General features: G+C 36.5%; 1 protein-coding gene across 1 annotated transcript in view; it reads right to left on the bottom strand.

The window, feature by feature from the left end:
• The window catches only part of ELP3 (elongator acetyltransferase complex subunit 3), a 71,965-nt gene that overhangs the window by 32,905 nt on the left and 21,066 nt on the right, over window positions 1-17,994 (bottom strand). The window contains exons 8-10 of the mRNA XM_039875899.1: window positions 12,551-12,712; window positions 9,861-9,987; window positions 5,207-5,400 (exon numbers count right to left, since the gene is read on the bottom strand). Of these exons, the coding sequence (XP_039731833.1) occupies window positions 5,207-5,400; window positions 9,861-9,987; window positions 12,551-12,712 (483 nt within the window). The remainder of the gene's footprint in view (window positions 1-5,206; window positions 5,401-9,860; window positions 9,988-12,550; window positions 12,713-17,994) is intronic.

Genomic DNA, 17,994 nt, shown 5'->3' on the forward strand with positions numbered 1-17,994 from the left:
GAACAAAATATAATTTCTGGACAATTAGTAATATTCTACAAAGTCTGTTGAAAAAAGTATAAAATCACATGATCAAAAAGAAATGTATTGGGATTAATGAATGGTAGTACAGAGCAGAACCGCATCACACCACATACACCTTAGCACTGCAAAAGTCTAGCCTAAAATTTCAGTGATTAGTGTTAGCAAAATGCAAGTCAATATAAATTTGAAACATTTTTTATGCAGTATATACAAAGAAAATATGTAAATAAAATGGGTGAAAAGCAAGTAGCAAAATATAATTAATTAGAATGATTTCCTCTGCAGGGAGTTATATCAATAGTTCAGTAATATTTAACACAAAACATTAAGTAACATATTTGAAGGAATTCTGCCCATCCTAATAGAAAAACAAATGCTATATACTGAACATTAGTCCATAGTAAGCTACATAAAAAAACAAACCACCAGAATTCTAATGGAAACTTGTATAACAATTACAGCTGTACTGAAAACATAAAAAAAATAAAGTGTAAAATGCCATAAAGATAAGAACCTAGACAACAATCACATTCAAAGTTAAGTAAATTACGAGACCCAAAGCATGAAAATCAAATACCACATCTAGACACCAGACGACTCTCTCCACCAAAAGCATTTACTGTGTTAGGAACTGAGTCATCACTATCTTCAAACAGCAAATCGTCCTCAGATTCTCTGAGGACATTACTAATTCCACACTTTAAAAGAGATTTTACCTCTTATTTTACAGTATGTATTCCATGAAGTTCTAATTCAGCCACACATCTGTAAAGTGGAAGTGTCACTTAAGCCTACATCCACCTGTGCCACTTGTCCTACATAAACCTTTTGAGTTATGTATTGATAGAGAACTACTTGACAGTCTGGCCTCCTAGAATTGGAGCTGGGGGCCTCTTCTATTGGCCAGTTCTCCAGAGAGATATGTACTGGAGTCATGATAGAAGAACTGAGAACAGGGAGGTTTCTTTAATCAGCTTCATGTTGGTTATCCATAATCATGCCTTTCTCATCATACAACATGTTCTTAATTCTTCCTGTCATGAACCTTTACACTTTTTCTATACAGACTATATTTGCTGCTCTTGCTTTCTTAAAGTCCCTATTTTCTCAGTTGGTGGTAGGCCAGGATAATGTCCCATAGTGATATTTCATAAAGTCTATAAAATTAAGCTTTTAAGGTTATAGCAATGCCTCTGTTGCTTTTGACTCACTGGTTATAGCAGTAAGAAATTTAAAACTGAAAGCGAAGGAGGAGAATGCAAATGTTCATCTGACTGCCTTGTTATTTTTGGTAAGAAAACTAAGGTGTCTACGGCTGTGAAATTTCTGTCTAGTCTGTAATATCTGTTGCCATGCTGGGAGGTATTACCTTTACTGTTGTCTGCTTTCCCTTTAGTGTAAGTGCCTGACATTAAGTTTTTTGATAGTATGGATTGAGAGCTTGATATTAAGTTCTTGATTGCTAAGGCATCCATTTCAGAAGACTTCCATCCTGAATAAACATATTGCCAGCTGTATGACACAACTACCAGCAAAACAACCAGAGAAGGAATTAAGCCTCCCTTACCCATGAAGTTCCCTCTTTCAGAAAGTCCTGGGTAACCCCATTTCTCCTTTCCTGCATCCTAATTCCCATTGTTATGCTTTAAATGAGCCAATAAACAGTGAACCCACAAAATCCTAAATAGCTCACTCTCAACACCCCCAAACCTGCTGTGTGCCCCCTCGGGCTTACTGGGTACCCTCTAGGCCCTGTGAATAATAATAATAATAATAATAAATCTCCTTCTTTGGAGTCCCCTGATGGTTTGTCTGAAGTGTGTCCTGCAGTCATAAGAACCATAAGGGCTGGTCCAGCCACAACATTGGCCCTGGTGGGGAAAATGTCTGTGGGGGCTTGCTACAAGTAACAGAAGCCAGGCAAGTGCCTCAGGCATTTCTACCTAAGAGCATCGTTATCAATAAGTTGAGACCCACACAGCAGTGACATCTCTTGCCGTGCTCTCCTGCTGGGAAGTATCTTCACTGTTCTCTGGTTGCCCAAGTCAGTTAAAAGCAAATAACCCTCTTTTGTCTTTGTTAATAGTACTTATTACATCTTTGTTTTCCAGTGTATTAATTTAAATTTTCTGAAACAATCTCAAAGTGATAGAAAGGTCTCAAGTGGGGTACAAATAACTATTTTCCTTAACTCTTTGAAAGTAATTTCAGAACGAGGTGTCCCAACACCTCTAGGATACTTTAAATATTTCCTATGGCAAGGATATTCTCTTACATAATTGTAATACGATGATCAAAATCAGGAAATTAACGCTATACTTTACCACTGTCTAATCCTAGACTACATTCTAGCCTCACCAGTGTCTCAATATTGTCCTTCACAGCAGAAGGATCTAGTCAGTGAGAACTTTATGTTGCATTTAGTTGTCATGTCTCTTTAGTCTCCTTCAAAGGAGAACTCTTTCTTGATCCTCCCACTTTTGAAGATTACAGGCCAGCTATTTTTTAGAAAGTTCCTCACTTTGGATTTGTCTGATGTTTCTCTAAGATTAGATTCAGATTATGGAGTTCTGGCTGAGTAACACAGAAGTGATGCTATGTTTTTAATACATGCTATCAAGTGGCACACAACTATGATTTGTACTATTAGTGATGATATTCACACTGATCAGCTACCAGGCTTCTCCATGTTATTCTTTTCCACTGTGTAATTAATAAGGGCACTGTGGAGGTACTTTGAAACAACATAGAGTTAATACTCATTATTTGGGATAGTTATGTTCTATAAAGTTGCCGTGAACACTGAATTAGGAATATCAGAACATTGCTCCTGGAGGAAATACAAGGTTAGGTTCCTGTGTGCCTCTGATCATGACAATTTTATCAACTGATCAATACGACTTGTTTTACATGTGTTTATGTGTAAGGACACTTTATACATATATTGTTGATTCATTAACAGTGAACTTAGGGCTGACAGTGCCATAACTCATGGCTGAATGAAGTTTATGTAACACATGCATTTTCTCCATAAGGCACATCATAGCTTGCTTGCGCTTAGGAATACTACACAACACTTCATTACTACACTTGGGGCCATTTTAGAGAATGAAATCACCTACAAACGCAAAAATGCAAGAGATGTGGCATTAAATAGACTGCGAAAAAGACACGCATGTGTGCACGTACACACACACTATATTTACTATCTCCTACTCCTAAAGGCCATAGAGTACATTCTGATTTTCTCCTTTTTTGCATTTGTAGTTCCCTTTTCAGATAAAAAACCTAGCCCACATTATCCTTATTATCTACTTATTAGATCAACCCCCTGCAAGAAATCAACCTTTTGTTTCTGTCTTCTTCTTCACGCCCCCTCAGAGGCGTACCCCTCACCCTACTCAGCTCTGATGTCCTGTGTCAGATCAGCCCTCTGAGAGAATGCCCATTTCATCATATTTGGGCTGCAACAGTCTACACCCCACCACTGCCTCCTCCACAGGAACACCTTCTCCTCCTGCAGCTCCCTACCTCTCCTGCTGGATGCCTGCATTGTTCAGCACCTCCTAATGTCTTTTGGTCTGAATTGTTCCAGAAAAGATGAAAAACAGGAAGCAAAATGCAAACAATTTTGAGTGCTGAATTTTCTATTCATTATCTCCTTAGTATGTTTAAGTGTATTTTAAAACACTTATTACATTGGCAATTTAGATCCTTAAGTTAGACCAATAATTTGAAAAATCTAAGAAATCAATGTTGTGGCAGAAGTATGGTGTAAACTTCCTTCGATCTTTAAGCAACTCCATTATTTTACATCCTTGGTAATTTTCCTTCAGTAATTCTGCTTGTTTTCAGTAGTCATTGTTTTATATTATTAGCAATGCAATTTTTGTGCTCTGTGGATACTAGTCGCAGCAGTACAGCGTACGAACATGCACTTTTCTCCTTTCGGCCCTGCACAGCAGCTCCCCCTCTATCTGCAGTTTGTTACCTACAGTCAACCTTGGTCCAAAAATATTAAATGGAAAATTTGAGAAATAAACAATTAAAAAGTTTTAAATTGTGTGCCACTGGTGCCATACCCTTCCATCCCACCCAGGACACAAATCATCCCTCTGTCTGGTGTAGCCACAAATGTATATGCTACCTACTCATTATTCACTTAGTAGCCGTCTCCATTATCAGATGAGGTGTCACATCCCAGAGCCTGTGTTCAATTAACCTTTATTTTACTTAACAATGCCATATTCATATAACTTTTATCACAGTATATTGTTCTACGTTATTATTGTTATTGTTAATCACTTACTGTGCCCAATTTATAAATTAAACTTTATCACAGGTATGTATGTGTATGAAAAAACATGCCATACATAGGGTTTAGTATCCACAGTTTCAGGCATCTAATGGGGGATCTTGGAACTAATCCCTGCAGATAAGGGAGGACTACTGTACTTATAATCCTGAAATCCAGATGGCTTTTGGCAGGGTGAGAGAAATGTGCCTAATTGACCAGCAAATACAGAAATGGTTTCGTTAAAATTGTAGGTAAATAGGTAATTTTATGGCTCCTAAAATTTTTCTTCAGTGTTAGTATTTCAGTAAATAAATTTTTGCAAAGGCCCAAGTGATTGGTACTGAGAGCTGCTTTTCTCTCCCACAAAAAAAAAAAAAAAAAAAAAGCAGATAGAGACTCTCCTTCATGTTGTTAGGATTGTGCGCCACAATTCTTTTCTCCTGTGATTATTAATATCTACAAATAACATTTGCTGGCATTTTTTTTTTGTCTTTAGAGGCTCAAGAACAGAAATACCACACACATGGCCGTTTCTACCTCCTGCATGCACTACTGTACCTAGACTGGAGCAGACCTGGAGATGGAAACTCTGTTTTAGATCATAAACTCTTGGAATGAAACATCATACCCATTTACCGTCATAACTCTATCTCCTGGCTCACGAACGAAGGGAGAGGAATACATAAGTACATATGACATTGGCAGTGGCGTGGACATAGTACCCTTTCACTTCCATCCCTCTCTATTTACAGATAGCATTTCAGGTGTCCCATTTTTAACTTAAAAAAAATTCAACCCCTCAATCTGAAATCAGACTATTCTCATTAGAAATTGTTAAGGTAGAGTAGTTACTGATTATTTCTGCCACAGAAGTTAACACACTACCTCTGCACTCGGTACACTCGAGTCCATGGAGGCACAAGGGCAAGGATCCGAGCTACCAATTCGATCAGGTCGCTAGGAGAATAACTCTTATATCTTCCTGATTTCCATAGCTCATAAAGCCCAGTTCCACGAATCACTAGGGTCGGATAGAGCTTCAAACCATCAGGACGAAAAGCAGGGTTCTCAAAAAACTCCTGTGAATAGAGAACAGAAAATTACTTCTGAGTTGTTTATGTAGAGGGACAATGGTTAAGTTTTAAAACTTGGGCTAGCATCTCTCACATACCTACCCTTTGACTGCCTTTCCTTTCTATCAAGGGAAGGGATTCAGACAGAATAGAAACTCGTTATTTTTATAGGCTCACTGGAGCAAAGCATGTGCTGGATTACAAAACTTTCATTAATCTAGCCGTTTATTGCTGTCATCTCATCTCATGCAATCCTCACCACCTTGCCTTTCTGCCTCTGCAGAGGCAATTTTCTCTGCCTGGAAAGTTCACCAGTTTTTCTTCATCTAGCTAATCTGTAGGCCTTAGCTTGAATGTCAGTTCTTCAGAGAGGCTTTCCTGATCTTCGAATATAAACTGCATCACTTAAAAAAGAAATCCTATTGAATTCTATATTACTGCTTCTTAACATCATACTGACAATATATTCGATGCTGCCTTTACCTCTAGATTGCATCTTCCTTTAATAATGGAATATACTTCAATGTTTAAACTTTTAAAAAGTTATGACAGAGATCATCATCTGGCCTGTAAAATCTAAAATGTTTACTCTATGGCCCTTCACAGAAAAAGTGTACCAGTCCCTGGATATGACTGTTCTGTCCTCAGGCCAACTGGCACTATCCCTAACCTAGGATACACACTGTCCATTTGTTATCTGGACACTGAACAATACATCTAATTCATCTACTTTGACATAGTCATTTCCTCTTCTGTATCATCCCAGCTGGCTGCCTTATTTCTTTATTTGGGATGTAGCAAGGAGATACCAGGCACTTTCTTTTCTATGACTTTGCACTGCCAATTTGTTCTTATCTTGATTTTACATGTTATGTGATGGAGGAACGAAGGTAGACTCATACAGGAACTGGGCAGGATGAAAGAGCACTGGATCAAAATCTGTACATGGAGGGATTTGTCCCTTATTCTTTAGCCCTTCCTATATAGGCAATCACCTGCCTTTTTGTTCCCTGGAGAAATGGAAAGCTGCTGGTCTCTGAGATTCCAAGTGCAAAGAAAGGACTGGGTGAAGATCAAGGGTGACAACAGGGAGATTAAATGAAAGCCAGCACACTGACTGGTAGATCCCCTGCCCTACTCCCTGAATGCCATAGCCAGTTTTCCGTGACCTACACACCACCCACCCAAACAGGAAGTTGGAAAGTTCCTCTCTGGATCAATCAAACAGCCTTAAATAAGAACACTGACATTTGGGAATTCTCTGAAGATAGGAGAGCTTATTATGTGAACATCCTTCAGTGAGGCATACCAGCAGCTAGTTACATAGAGCTTGCAATCTGGTTTTTCAGCCCCTTGCTTTTAAAGCATGACTTGGCTAAGGATCACCAGAAACTTGGGGAAAAACCTAGAGCATGAAGGCCAGACCAAAACAAAGAGAAAAAAAGGAACTTGAAGGAAAACTGAGGCATCACATAAAGGAAAATAAAACTTACAAAAACCTAACCATAATTAATTCCTTCAGAGAGAGAAGAACAGCATCTACACTGTATTAGGTATTATAAGTAATCTACAAATACCATGTAATGTTATGCAATAGACTTGAACATCTGTGGATTTTGTTATCTGGAAGTGTTCCTCAAACCAATTTCCCAAGGGCACCAAAGGACCAACACAGTACAAAGAAATTTCCCTGATGACAGGGTCCTTCAATATCTAGCACAATTAATTTAAAAACTCATGCCAAGATATACCACTCTGAAATTGCACTACATGTGGGATGGAGAATTTCCCGAAATATTTCAGAGTGGAAAAAAACCCCCCCAAAACATTATATACATTATAAAATTAAGGAACATAAGATTAAAAAATATTGTGCTTTAAAAAAAAAACAGGTTTATTGGCTATTTGAATATCCTATTTGTGAAGTAATTGTTCAACTTTCTTTTTTGTCTATTCTCCTACTGGCTGTCTGTTCTTTCTGAATGATTTGTAGAATTTATTTATTGTAAAGTAACATAAGTTAATTTTGCAGAGAATTTTTCTTTAAAGAGAAATCATATTTCTCATTTTAGCTCTATTTTGTCACTCATTTGCTGAGATGCAGTTAGAAAAGGCATATGGTCTTCTCATATTCCCTGTGGATTTCTCTAAAAAGATTACAAAGAAGCAGATTAATCTGTTTACATGAAGGGCTGTCTCTGCAATATTATGAACTATTCTTTACAGTAGTCCCCCTTATCCGTGATTCTGCTTTTTATGGTTTCAGTTACCTGCGGTTTGAAATATTAATGGTCCAAAAATATTAAATGGAAAATTCCAGAAATAAACAATTCGTAAGTTTTAAATTGCTTGCTGTTCTTAGTGTGATATCTCCTGCCCAGATGTGAATCATCCCTTTGTCCAGTGGTCCAGTGTATCCACACTGCATATGCTACCCACCCATTAGTCACTTAGTGGCCATCTCAGTTATCAAATGGGCTGTTGACTGCTAAGATCTATAGGAAGAATGAATCTTCTAACTGAAACTATGAAGAAGGAAAAAAGAAATTCATGCTAGTTCTGCTGTTGCACCTCAAACTGCAAAAGTTATGATCACTGTGTGTGATAAGTGCTTAGCTAAAATGGAAAGGGCGCTAAATTTGTGGGTAGAAGACATAAACAGATTGACAGGAATGTGTTGTGTTAGAAAGCACTGATTCTGTATGAAGAATCCAGCAAGAGATTCCCTGCAATGAACGACCACATCCATGCAACTTTTATTACAGCATATTGCTATAACTGTTCTATTATTATTGGTGTTAATCTCTTACTGAGCTTAATTTATAAATTAAACTTTACCATACGTATGTACACATAGGAGAAACATAGTATAGATAGGGTTCAGTACTATCCATAGATTTAGGCATCCACTGGGGATCTTGGAACATACCCACCATGAATAAGAGAGACTACTATATTTTGAAGATGCTAAGGAAAATCAATAGTGAGACTCAGCTATCTGCTACTATTTGAAACATGCCATATTTTTTCCAAGGGCACTTAAAGGTTATGAATTCTGGCTATACCACTGATGCAACTAGAAGCTGTGTTACAGAAAAGTGTGTTTCAGGTGACTTTTAGGCTTAGAGTCTGAGTACCTGGTTATTAACTACTGAGGGGAAAATATCAGACCCTCAAAATCTATTACACAGCCAATATAGGGCATCAGTTAAGAGAGACATCTGTGAATTAATGCTGTTATGAATAGGGCTTCAGGTGTAATTCACTGGCTTAAAAATAATAAACTTTTTAAAAGGGAAGAATAATTAACTTCACAAGTAAGGCATGGTGAATTCCGTTTTTAATAAACAAAGCTAAATAAAAGTATTTTTGTGGATGAAATAACTTGATAAATATTTTTGTTCTCTTCCCTAAAAGGATATCCCTAAGACACTTTCCCTATCTGAGAATTTGAAGAAAACAAGTTTTGACCAATCTAATTTCCTAAGACAAAACTAACATGGATTAAGTTAAAATGTGATAGAGTAAAAACAAACAAATCCAAACTCCAGAGTAGGTATTAAAATTCAACAAACAGAAAGGTAAGAAGAAAACAGTATTTTCTTTCACTGATGAATGAAATTCTGGAAGAGAAAGGTAGCTCTAAGCTTAGAAGCTTCTGAATAAATCATCAAGCAAGCAAGATTTGACAACAGGAGCCAAAGACAGGTTAGGGAAAATGTTTGTTAACAAATATAAAAAACAATAAATCTGTGACGTCCTTACCTGGAAGTTCATACAAATTAATATTAAAAATATTCGTATCCAATAGAGTAATTAGAGAATAAAAAATACACAATTCCAAAAAGATGAAAGAATTATAATTACATACAAATATGAAAATTACTGTCATAAAATGCAAGTTGAAACTGTCCTTTTCTCCATCAAATTAGCAAACATAAAAATATTATGTGTGTGTGTGTGTGTGTGTGTGTATCTATATTAAAAAATAAACAGGAGAGAATTGCTTGGGAGAAAAGATAATCCTGCTGAAATTAGTGTAAATTGTTACAATTCTCTGAAAAGCAACTAAGTAATATGGTGAGATTCTTAAAGTATTTACACTTTTACCTGATATTTCTACCCTGGGGAATTTATCCTGAAAAAATAATCCTAAATAGTACAAAAAGTTATAGGCATAAAACTGTTTACCTGCAGTGTTATTTACAATATCAAAAAGTGGTAATACTTTAATTTAAAAAGCCTAAGCCTAACAAAGTCCTGAATGGGCAGTAATTAAAATGTTAGAGTTTTATTTGGTGTTGGGGCTATAAGTGACTCCTCTTTCTCTGTGTTTCTACTATTCCATAATGAGAATGCATTGAGTAATGGGGGAAAAATCAATACTAAATAACCAAAACAAGCAGAGAAGGTAGAAGCAGCATGCAGAGGCATTTGAAATTAGCCTGGTTTAAGGTAACACTTACTGTAAACTGTTCAATGTCTCTCTCTAGTCCCACATTTGGCAGATCAGGCATCATATGAGCCACAACTTTGAAACCAGAATCTTTGGCCAGGTGAAATGACTCACATACTGCCTTCACAGTGTGGCCCCTGAGGAAAGAAAAATCACTACCTGTTACACATGTAAATGGGCAACAAGGTTAACACAAGGAGCAGAGGAAAAACTATCTTGGAGACATGAAACAGAATAATATAGTTGGGGAAAAGAAATCTCCGAAAGTCTTTTATACATCTTCCTCTGAGAAGGCCTAGAAGTAAATCATTTTTACTTCTGAGATATTTCTCAGAAATTCCCTTATGTACCTACTCAAAGTTCTGACACTAAAATTATCTGTAGCATCATCAGCCAAAATAAACTAACTAATGTAAATATCTAGTTTAAAATCAGAATGAGCTCAAAACCATTCAGAAGCAGCATATTGTTATGTTCTTTCTTTTTAAAATCTTGTGAAATATTTGGGGAGGGGGAGAGAGACAGACACACCTCTATACAAAATAGATTTCACTCTGGTGGGTTGGAGGGTCCTTAAAAAAGTGAGAAAAGAGAATGATTTAGTGACAAGGCTGAATCACTTGGGGTCAACTGGATAAATCATCTTAACATTCTAGTGCCACACTGAAGTAGGAGGCAAGCCCTAATAAGAGTATGGGGTTACTGAAGACTGAAGCCTGTGTTAATCCTTTCACCACCAAGACATTCTCATTCACCACGAAAAATTCCTGGAAACCAAGGGCTTCACCCCACTCTCTGGATGTTCTCATCCATTTCCATGGCTTCAACTTCTCATCTCTTTTTGCTAATGGCTTTCCAGTTTATATGACTAGGCTGGGCCTCTCTCTTGATCTCCACCCAAATAACCAAAACTCTAAAGTTGCACTGTACAATACTACAGTCACTAGGGACATTATTCAACTTTATATTTATTCAACTTTATATTTAAATTAAAATGAAAAATTCAGTCCCTCAGCTGCACTATCATATTGGTACAGAACATTTCAATCATTGCAGAATGTTCTGTTGGACAGCCTTGCTCTAAAGCAAATCTTCAGCTGGTTGGTCTACAAGAATCTAAAATTCAGTATATCTAAAACGAAACTCATGTTCCCTCCAAGCCTCCTCTAATTCCTACTCTCTGACTCTCATTTCCAGTCAGTCACCAAACACGGTCATTACTTCTGTTCAGGATATCATTTCTTCCTTACATTCCTACAACAGCCTCTTAACTGGTCTTTCTTCTAGCTTGCTCTTCCTAATCCATCTCCATACTGTGACTCCCATAAAGTGATCTTTCCAAAAGGCAAATAGGCTTTTATTACAACTTAGCTTATGGCTTGTCCTTGGATTAAACCCAAACTCCCTGGGCTGACTCCTAAGGCTCCTCATAATTAGGCCCCTCTGCCAACCTTTTCGGCCTCACCTCTTACCACTCTACCGCATGCTCTACACTCTAACCAAACTAAACCACTCTGAATTCCCTATATGTGCCATTTGCTCTCATGCTCAGCAGTTTGCTCATATTTTTCTTTCTGCCAGAAACAACTTTCCCATTCACCACCGAACTCATATTCTTCCTGTTAGATGTCGGCTTAGCTGCCATTTTCTTCAAAAAGCTTCCCTGACTTTTAAGACTCTTCATCGCCATAGGTACTTCTCTAGAACAGCCCTTGAATACTGCAGCCATCCAACCAACGTTCCCGGTTTGAGTCTTCCTCTACGAGAATGCATTCTATTCAGGTTAATCTTTCTCAAGCCTAATACCCATCAGATTACTCCCTGTGCTCAAAAAATATTCAACAGACCTATTCTTACCTAAGAGAAAGATTCCGCCGTCCTTAGCCTGGCATTCTTCTTAGTTGTTTCTAAGAGGCTGGCCATGGCTCTTCCCTTTTCCTTCCCTCTCCTAGCACAACCCCGGTCATGTCTACTCAAATCCTATTAAAGTAAATAGCCTTTAAGGTCCAACTCAACACATACCTCCTCCCCGAAGCCTGCCTTTACCATTCTAGGTCAAGGATCTCTGCTGCCTAACGAACTCCAGAGATCTTTTGTTTTTCATTAATTTACCAATTAATCATAAAGTTCCTTATACAGTTATCCTTTCATGTATATCTTTTCTCCCCAACTCAGTGATATATTTCTAGAGGGAAGAGAACGTCAGATGGCTCTATCAACCTTTATTTCTTTCCTTCCTCACATATCCAGATTTCTCAAAGTTTCTACCCACTGCCTCACCAAACTTTCTCTTACTACCCTGCCATTGGCATCTATTCCACAAAAATGAATCTCTTAAATTTCGCCCTGACTTCCTTGTTGTTCAAATACTTTTCTTTGTTCCCATTCTCCTTCACTTTCTCTCTTGCTTTAAACTACTCACCATGAGCCCTGACTTCTGCTTTCAATTGGGAAAGGCTGTTTATGACAAGACTAGAAAGAGATGTGAACATGTTTATAGGCTACTGGAAAAGAGCCAGTAAAGAAAGACTTAAAATCAAGGAAAGAGAGGATGGAATTAAGAGCATAAATAGAAGAATGACTCTAAAAAGAGGACTCTATACCTAAGAGTGGTAGGAAGGAGGGAAAAATGAGTATGAACAAAGAATAATTGGTGGGAGGAGAGGAAGGCTTGTGTAAGATCATTTGCCACCATCTTACCTGTTGGTATCTCTGGCAACATCTTCATAGACACTCTGCACCCCAATCTCTAGCCTTGTACAGCCATAGGTTAACATGTCACTTAAATGCCGCTTCATGCAATAATCAGGTCTGGTCTCAATAGTAATTCCGATGCACTTTGTGAGGCTCCTCTCAGAATACCTGTAGAGCAAATATAAAAGTGAACAACCTGCCACAATTTTACCACATTTGCTCTCATTTAAAGGATTGTCTTCTTTTTGTCTTCGCAGTATGAGTGGTTAATAGCATAGGCTCTAGAGCCAGACTGAGTTCAAATCCTGACTCTGCTACTTCCTCACTATGCAAACAGGAACGCTATTAACCTCTCTGTACTTCAGTTTTATTATCTGCAAAATGAGGATAACAGTGCCTATGCCTCATAAGACTGACATGACCAAACTAGCATTCAGTAATGTTATTATATCATTATTATTCTCCTGCAGTATGCTGCAACCATAATCTCTTTGAAAGCAGTAATTTCAACCGTAAAAATCCTATTTTTCGGTTCCTAGCAATGATTTTTCATATAAGTGAAAACCATCTGCATTATTAATTTCCAACTCTATATTTTTGTCATGTTAAATAAATAAAAAAATGAGAGGAGGGTATGTAAAATGATCTCAGGAATAACTTGGACAAAATGTCCTCTACATGCAATAAAGGTCTTTCTTCCAAGACTATTAATCTTAGCAATGATTTACAAAATTAGGAATCTTTTTTTCTCTTTCAATAAAAATCAGTATCAGAGTAGTGAGTACCATTTTAGATTCAAACTGTTTGAGTTAATGGCCTTAATGCTGGCCAAAAACCCAGAGAAGTAAAAATTATTGCTAAGGGGGCTGCTGTTAGTTTCTGTGAGGGGACAGAAACTAACGCTGACAGAGGCCACTGGGGCCAAGCACTGTGCTGTACATCCCATACATGCTGAATGCTCCTGGCAGCTCTACAAAGTCTATCTTAAAATCTCCATTTTACAGATGAAGGAACTTAAGTTCAAAGGGATCGAATACTTTGTCCAAGGGTACACAGCTCAGAAAATCCAAGTCAGGATATGAAGTTGGGTCCATTTGGCTTCAAATCCTTGCTCTATATTTCATTTTATCATACTTAGGTAATTCGGCATTAGACATGAGATTTCTTTCCTTTTCAACTTCTTTAATGTCCTAAAGCCCAATAATTCTTCATGGTCCTCCATCCTGACAGGAAGCTCCTGGCGGGCAAGGGCTCAAAAACACTTAGAGGTTAACTGCTTAGGGGCTTTAACACTAACAGCTCTCCTTTAGTATAAAAAATACAATATGAAGAATGAATAAATGAATTATGCACAACTGAGGACACAAGAGGTCTCTCTTCACTTCCGTAGCAGCCTCTAGACAATTCTACTGTTTCCTCTTGCAAACAGTCAACCCTAGAAGGTGCCCAGCACTAGGCCAGGTATTCTATAGGGCATAAATATACAACAGTTCTTGTCCCAGAGATGCTGAACAATCTAGGTGCAAGGATAAGACACACAGACAAAACCAAGAATCACTTAAGAACAAAGAGCTAGATAAAAACGGATATAGATTATTTCTTGGGAAGCACACTTCTATTTCTGAAATAAAGTAACCTATAAAATGATATCTATTATTACTTACTTTCTCCTTGCACTAAGGGTCTGGACCAGGGGGACACAGAAGGAAGAGAGCACGCCAAGTGTTAAAACACTTTTCATTACTATCAATGTAATGCAGTCTTCTTTTAAAACTTCTGTCATTAATGCAGCTGGATGTGCCTTAGTCTAGCACTGCATGAAATCTCGCTGGAGCTCTAGGCCCAAATTCCTGAAAGGCTATGTAAAGTTTCCTACATGGACATCCCTCTAACTCAAGCTCAATCTGCTCAAACTAAATTGCAAAGTATATAATAATGGTACGTAGATGCAATATTAATTTTCATTAGCCACAATGTACAAACTCTTCTGTATCTGCAGTCCCCAAATAAGTAAGTAGATTTTACAAACTTCTTTGGTCGGCCAAAGATTTGTTTGAAATGCTAAATAACATTGGGGTTACTGGTGTAATCCCTCAGTGGTACCACCACAGAACACATTTTTTTCTAAACTACTATCTGGAAAATACCTCAATAAAATTTAATATTCTGTATAATGCTGTGGTCATGATAATCTAGACTTAAAAATGATTGAGCTGGATGTTTGGTGTGTTTGAGGACTTAAAAATTACTAACTCCCGCTTTTTTGAGATAGTGGTCAAGTTTGCTTCCTGGATATTGGTAGTTATGTCAAGAAGGTCTATAAAACAATAGGATTCTGCCCAAAACAAGCCAAGGATACAGAGAGAAACAGAATTTTCATTTATAAATGAGTCCTACCTATGAAAAACTAACTTGGTGTCATTGTAAAAAAGTTTTGTCAGAAAGGACTGCTAGATAAAAAATAACCTGTGAACACATTTCAAGATAAAAATTCTCATTCCAATAGAAATCTTCAAATCATAGAATGTCAGGGAAAGAAGTAATTTTAAAGATAATCTAGCCCTACCTCCCCATTTTTACAGATGAGGAAACTAAAGCACAGAACAAATAAGTGGCTTAAACCTGGTCAAGATTATGATAATAACAGAAGTCTGGAACCTAAGTCTCCTGATTCTTAATGCAGTTCTTTCTGCTGCATTCATTTAACAACATGTACTAAATATCTTCTACGCCTAAGGCACTGTACTAGACATAAGGGATCCTCTCTCTTAAGAAGACATTCTCTATTAAAGAATGTAAAAAAATGCATTATACAAAATTAGACAATAACAGTATTCACAGAAACTATTATTCTTGGCTACTGAAAACCAAAGTAACAAGGTGATTAAACTGGTATATGAAAACCCAATTGTATCAATAATTATAGTAAATGTTAACAGGCAATTAAAAGGCTGACATTGTGAAAATGGATGAAGACAAAACAAAATAAAAACAAAACAAGACCCAACTATTGTAGATTGCTGTCTACAAGAAACCCGCTATCAATATAGAGACACATATGGGTGGAAAGTAAATGGATGGAAAAAGACAACACATAGGGAGAACTGTAAGTACGTGAAGGCTGTAATGGTTAAATTATCAAATAGAAGAAACTTTAATACCAGGGATAAAGGACATTTCATAATGATAAAAAGCTCATACATCAGAAAAACATAGCAATCATAAGTGTATAAGTACCTAATAACAAATCTTCAAAATAAATGAATAATATAAACTGAAGAAGAAATAGATAATACTTCAACTACAGTCACATATTTCGTATCCCTCTCTTAGCAACTGATAGAACTAGACAGGAAAAAATAAAAAGCCCAAAGACAATCTGAACAATACTATCTATCACCTTGATTTAATTTATATTTATAGAACATTGCATCCAATAACTGCAGAATACATTCTTGCAAATACACTTCATATGTTTACCAAGAGAGACCATATAGGCCAGACCATAAAATAAGTCTTAATAAAAACTGAAATCATACAGAATAGACTCTCTGACCAAAATGGAATTAAGTTTGAAATCGATAAGATATCAAGAAAAACTCCACGAATTTGGGAATTAAACAACCCATTTCTATACATTCTGTGTGCGAAAATATAAAGAATTTTAGGAAATATTTTGAATTGAATAATAATTACAACATATTAAAACGTGTGAGATTCAACTAAAGCAGTGCTTAGAGGAAAACTTAAAACTTTAAAATATTATGAACAATTTAACACCAAAAAGTTTGACAACTTAGATGAAATAAATTCCTTGAAAAATGTAACTTACCAAAATGGACACAGATGAAACAGAAAATCTGAATATCCCTATATCTATTAGAAGAATTGAATTAATCTAAAACCTTCTCATAAAGTAAACTCTAGCTGTGGATAGTTTTACTGGTGAGTTCTAGCAGACATTCATGAGAGAAGTAACATTCATCTTATATGAAGTCTTTCATAAAATAGAACACTTCTCAACTTGTTTTATGGGGCCGGCATAACATTAATACCAAAACCTGACAAAGAAATTACAAACAAGGAAATTACAGACCACCATCCCTCATGAACATAGACACAAAATGCTTTACGAGGTATTAGCAAGTTGAACCCAGTGATCTATAAAAAGGATGAAACACTATAACCAAATAGCGTTTATCCTAGGAATTCAAGGTTAATTTAACATTAAAAAAAAAAATCAACCAAAGTAATCTACATTATCGGAATAAAGGAGGGAAATCATGTGACTATGTGAATAGATGCAGAGAAATCATGTGACCATTTAAATGGATGCAATGAAATCATTAGACAACTGAGTTAATGATAAAACTTCTCAGAAAACTTCTTCAATCTAATGAAGTTATCTATGAAAAACCCACATTGCATTTATTAAAATATTAACTTTTTTCCCTGTATTATTGGTAAGACGAGGACTACTTACTTCTATTTAACATTGTATTATGTTCTAGTCATTGCAATAAGGCAAGAAAAAGAACAGTGGACAAATCTAAAAGGAAAAATTAATACACCCTATTTGCAGATTACATAATTGTTTATGAAGAAAATCCTAGCAGATTTACAAAAACCAACTTTTAGAACTAAGTAGTCACTTTAATAAGGTCGTATATAAAAATCAACTGTATACCTATATATAGTTGGTCCTCCGTATCCTCAGGTTCCACGTCCACAGAGTCAACTTTAGATGGAAAATATTTGGAAAAAAAAAAAGTTACACTGATGCTGACACATACTATGTAGTTAGGCCTGTGATGATTGCTGATTGTATCTGTACTGAACACGTACAGACTTTTTTCTTGTCATCATTCCCTAAGCAATACAGTATAACAACTATTTATATAGCACTTACACTATATTAGCTGTTATAAGTATATGGGAAAGATGATTTAAAGTATTTGAGAAAAGTGTGTGTACGTTATATGCAAATACTATGCCATTTTATTATAAGGGACTTGAGTGTCCATGGATTTTGGTATCTGCGCAGGGGGTGAGGGGTGTGGTGGTCCTGGAACCAATCCCCTGTGGGTACCAAGGAATGAATGTACTAGCTGCAAACAATTTGAAAACAAAATTTAAAAAAATTTTCATTTACCATAGCATCGACAAACAAAAATATTTTGGAATAAATTTAACAAAAGTCTTACAAAATCTCTACACTGACGATTGCTAAGAGAAATGAAAATAAACCCAAGTAAATGAGAACACAGACTATGTTCATGGATGACTCAAAATTGTCAATTTTCTCCAAATTGTTCTATACTTTTAACACGATCCCAATCTCATCACACTTTTTAACAAAGATTGACAAGCTAATTCTATACTTTACAGAGAAACACAAAAGACCTAGCATATCCAAAGCAATCTTGAAAAAGGATGACAAAGTTAGATTT

Source organism: Pteropus medius, unplaced genomic scaffold (genome assembly GCF_902729225.1).
Source record: "Pteropus medius unplaced genomic scaffold, Ma_sr-lr_union100, whole genome shotgun sequence".
Lineage (NCBI taxonomy): Eukaryota > Metazoa > Chordata > Mammalia > Chiroptera > Pteropodidae > Pteropus > Pteropus medius.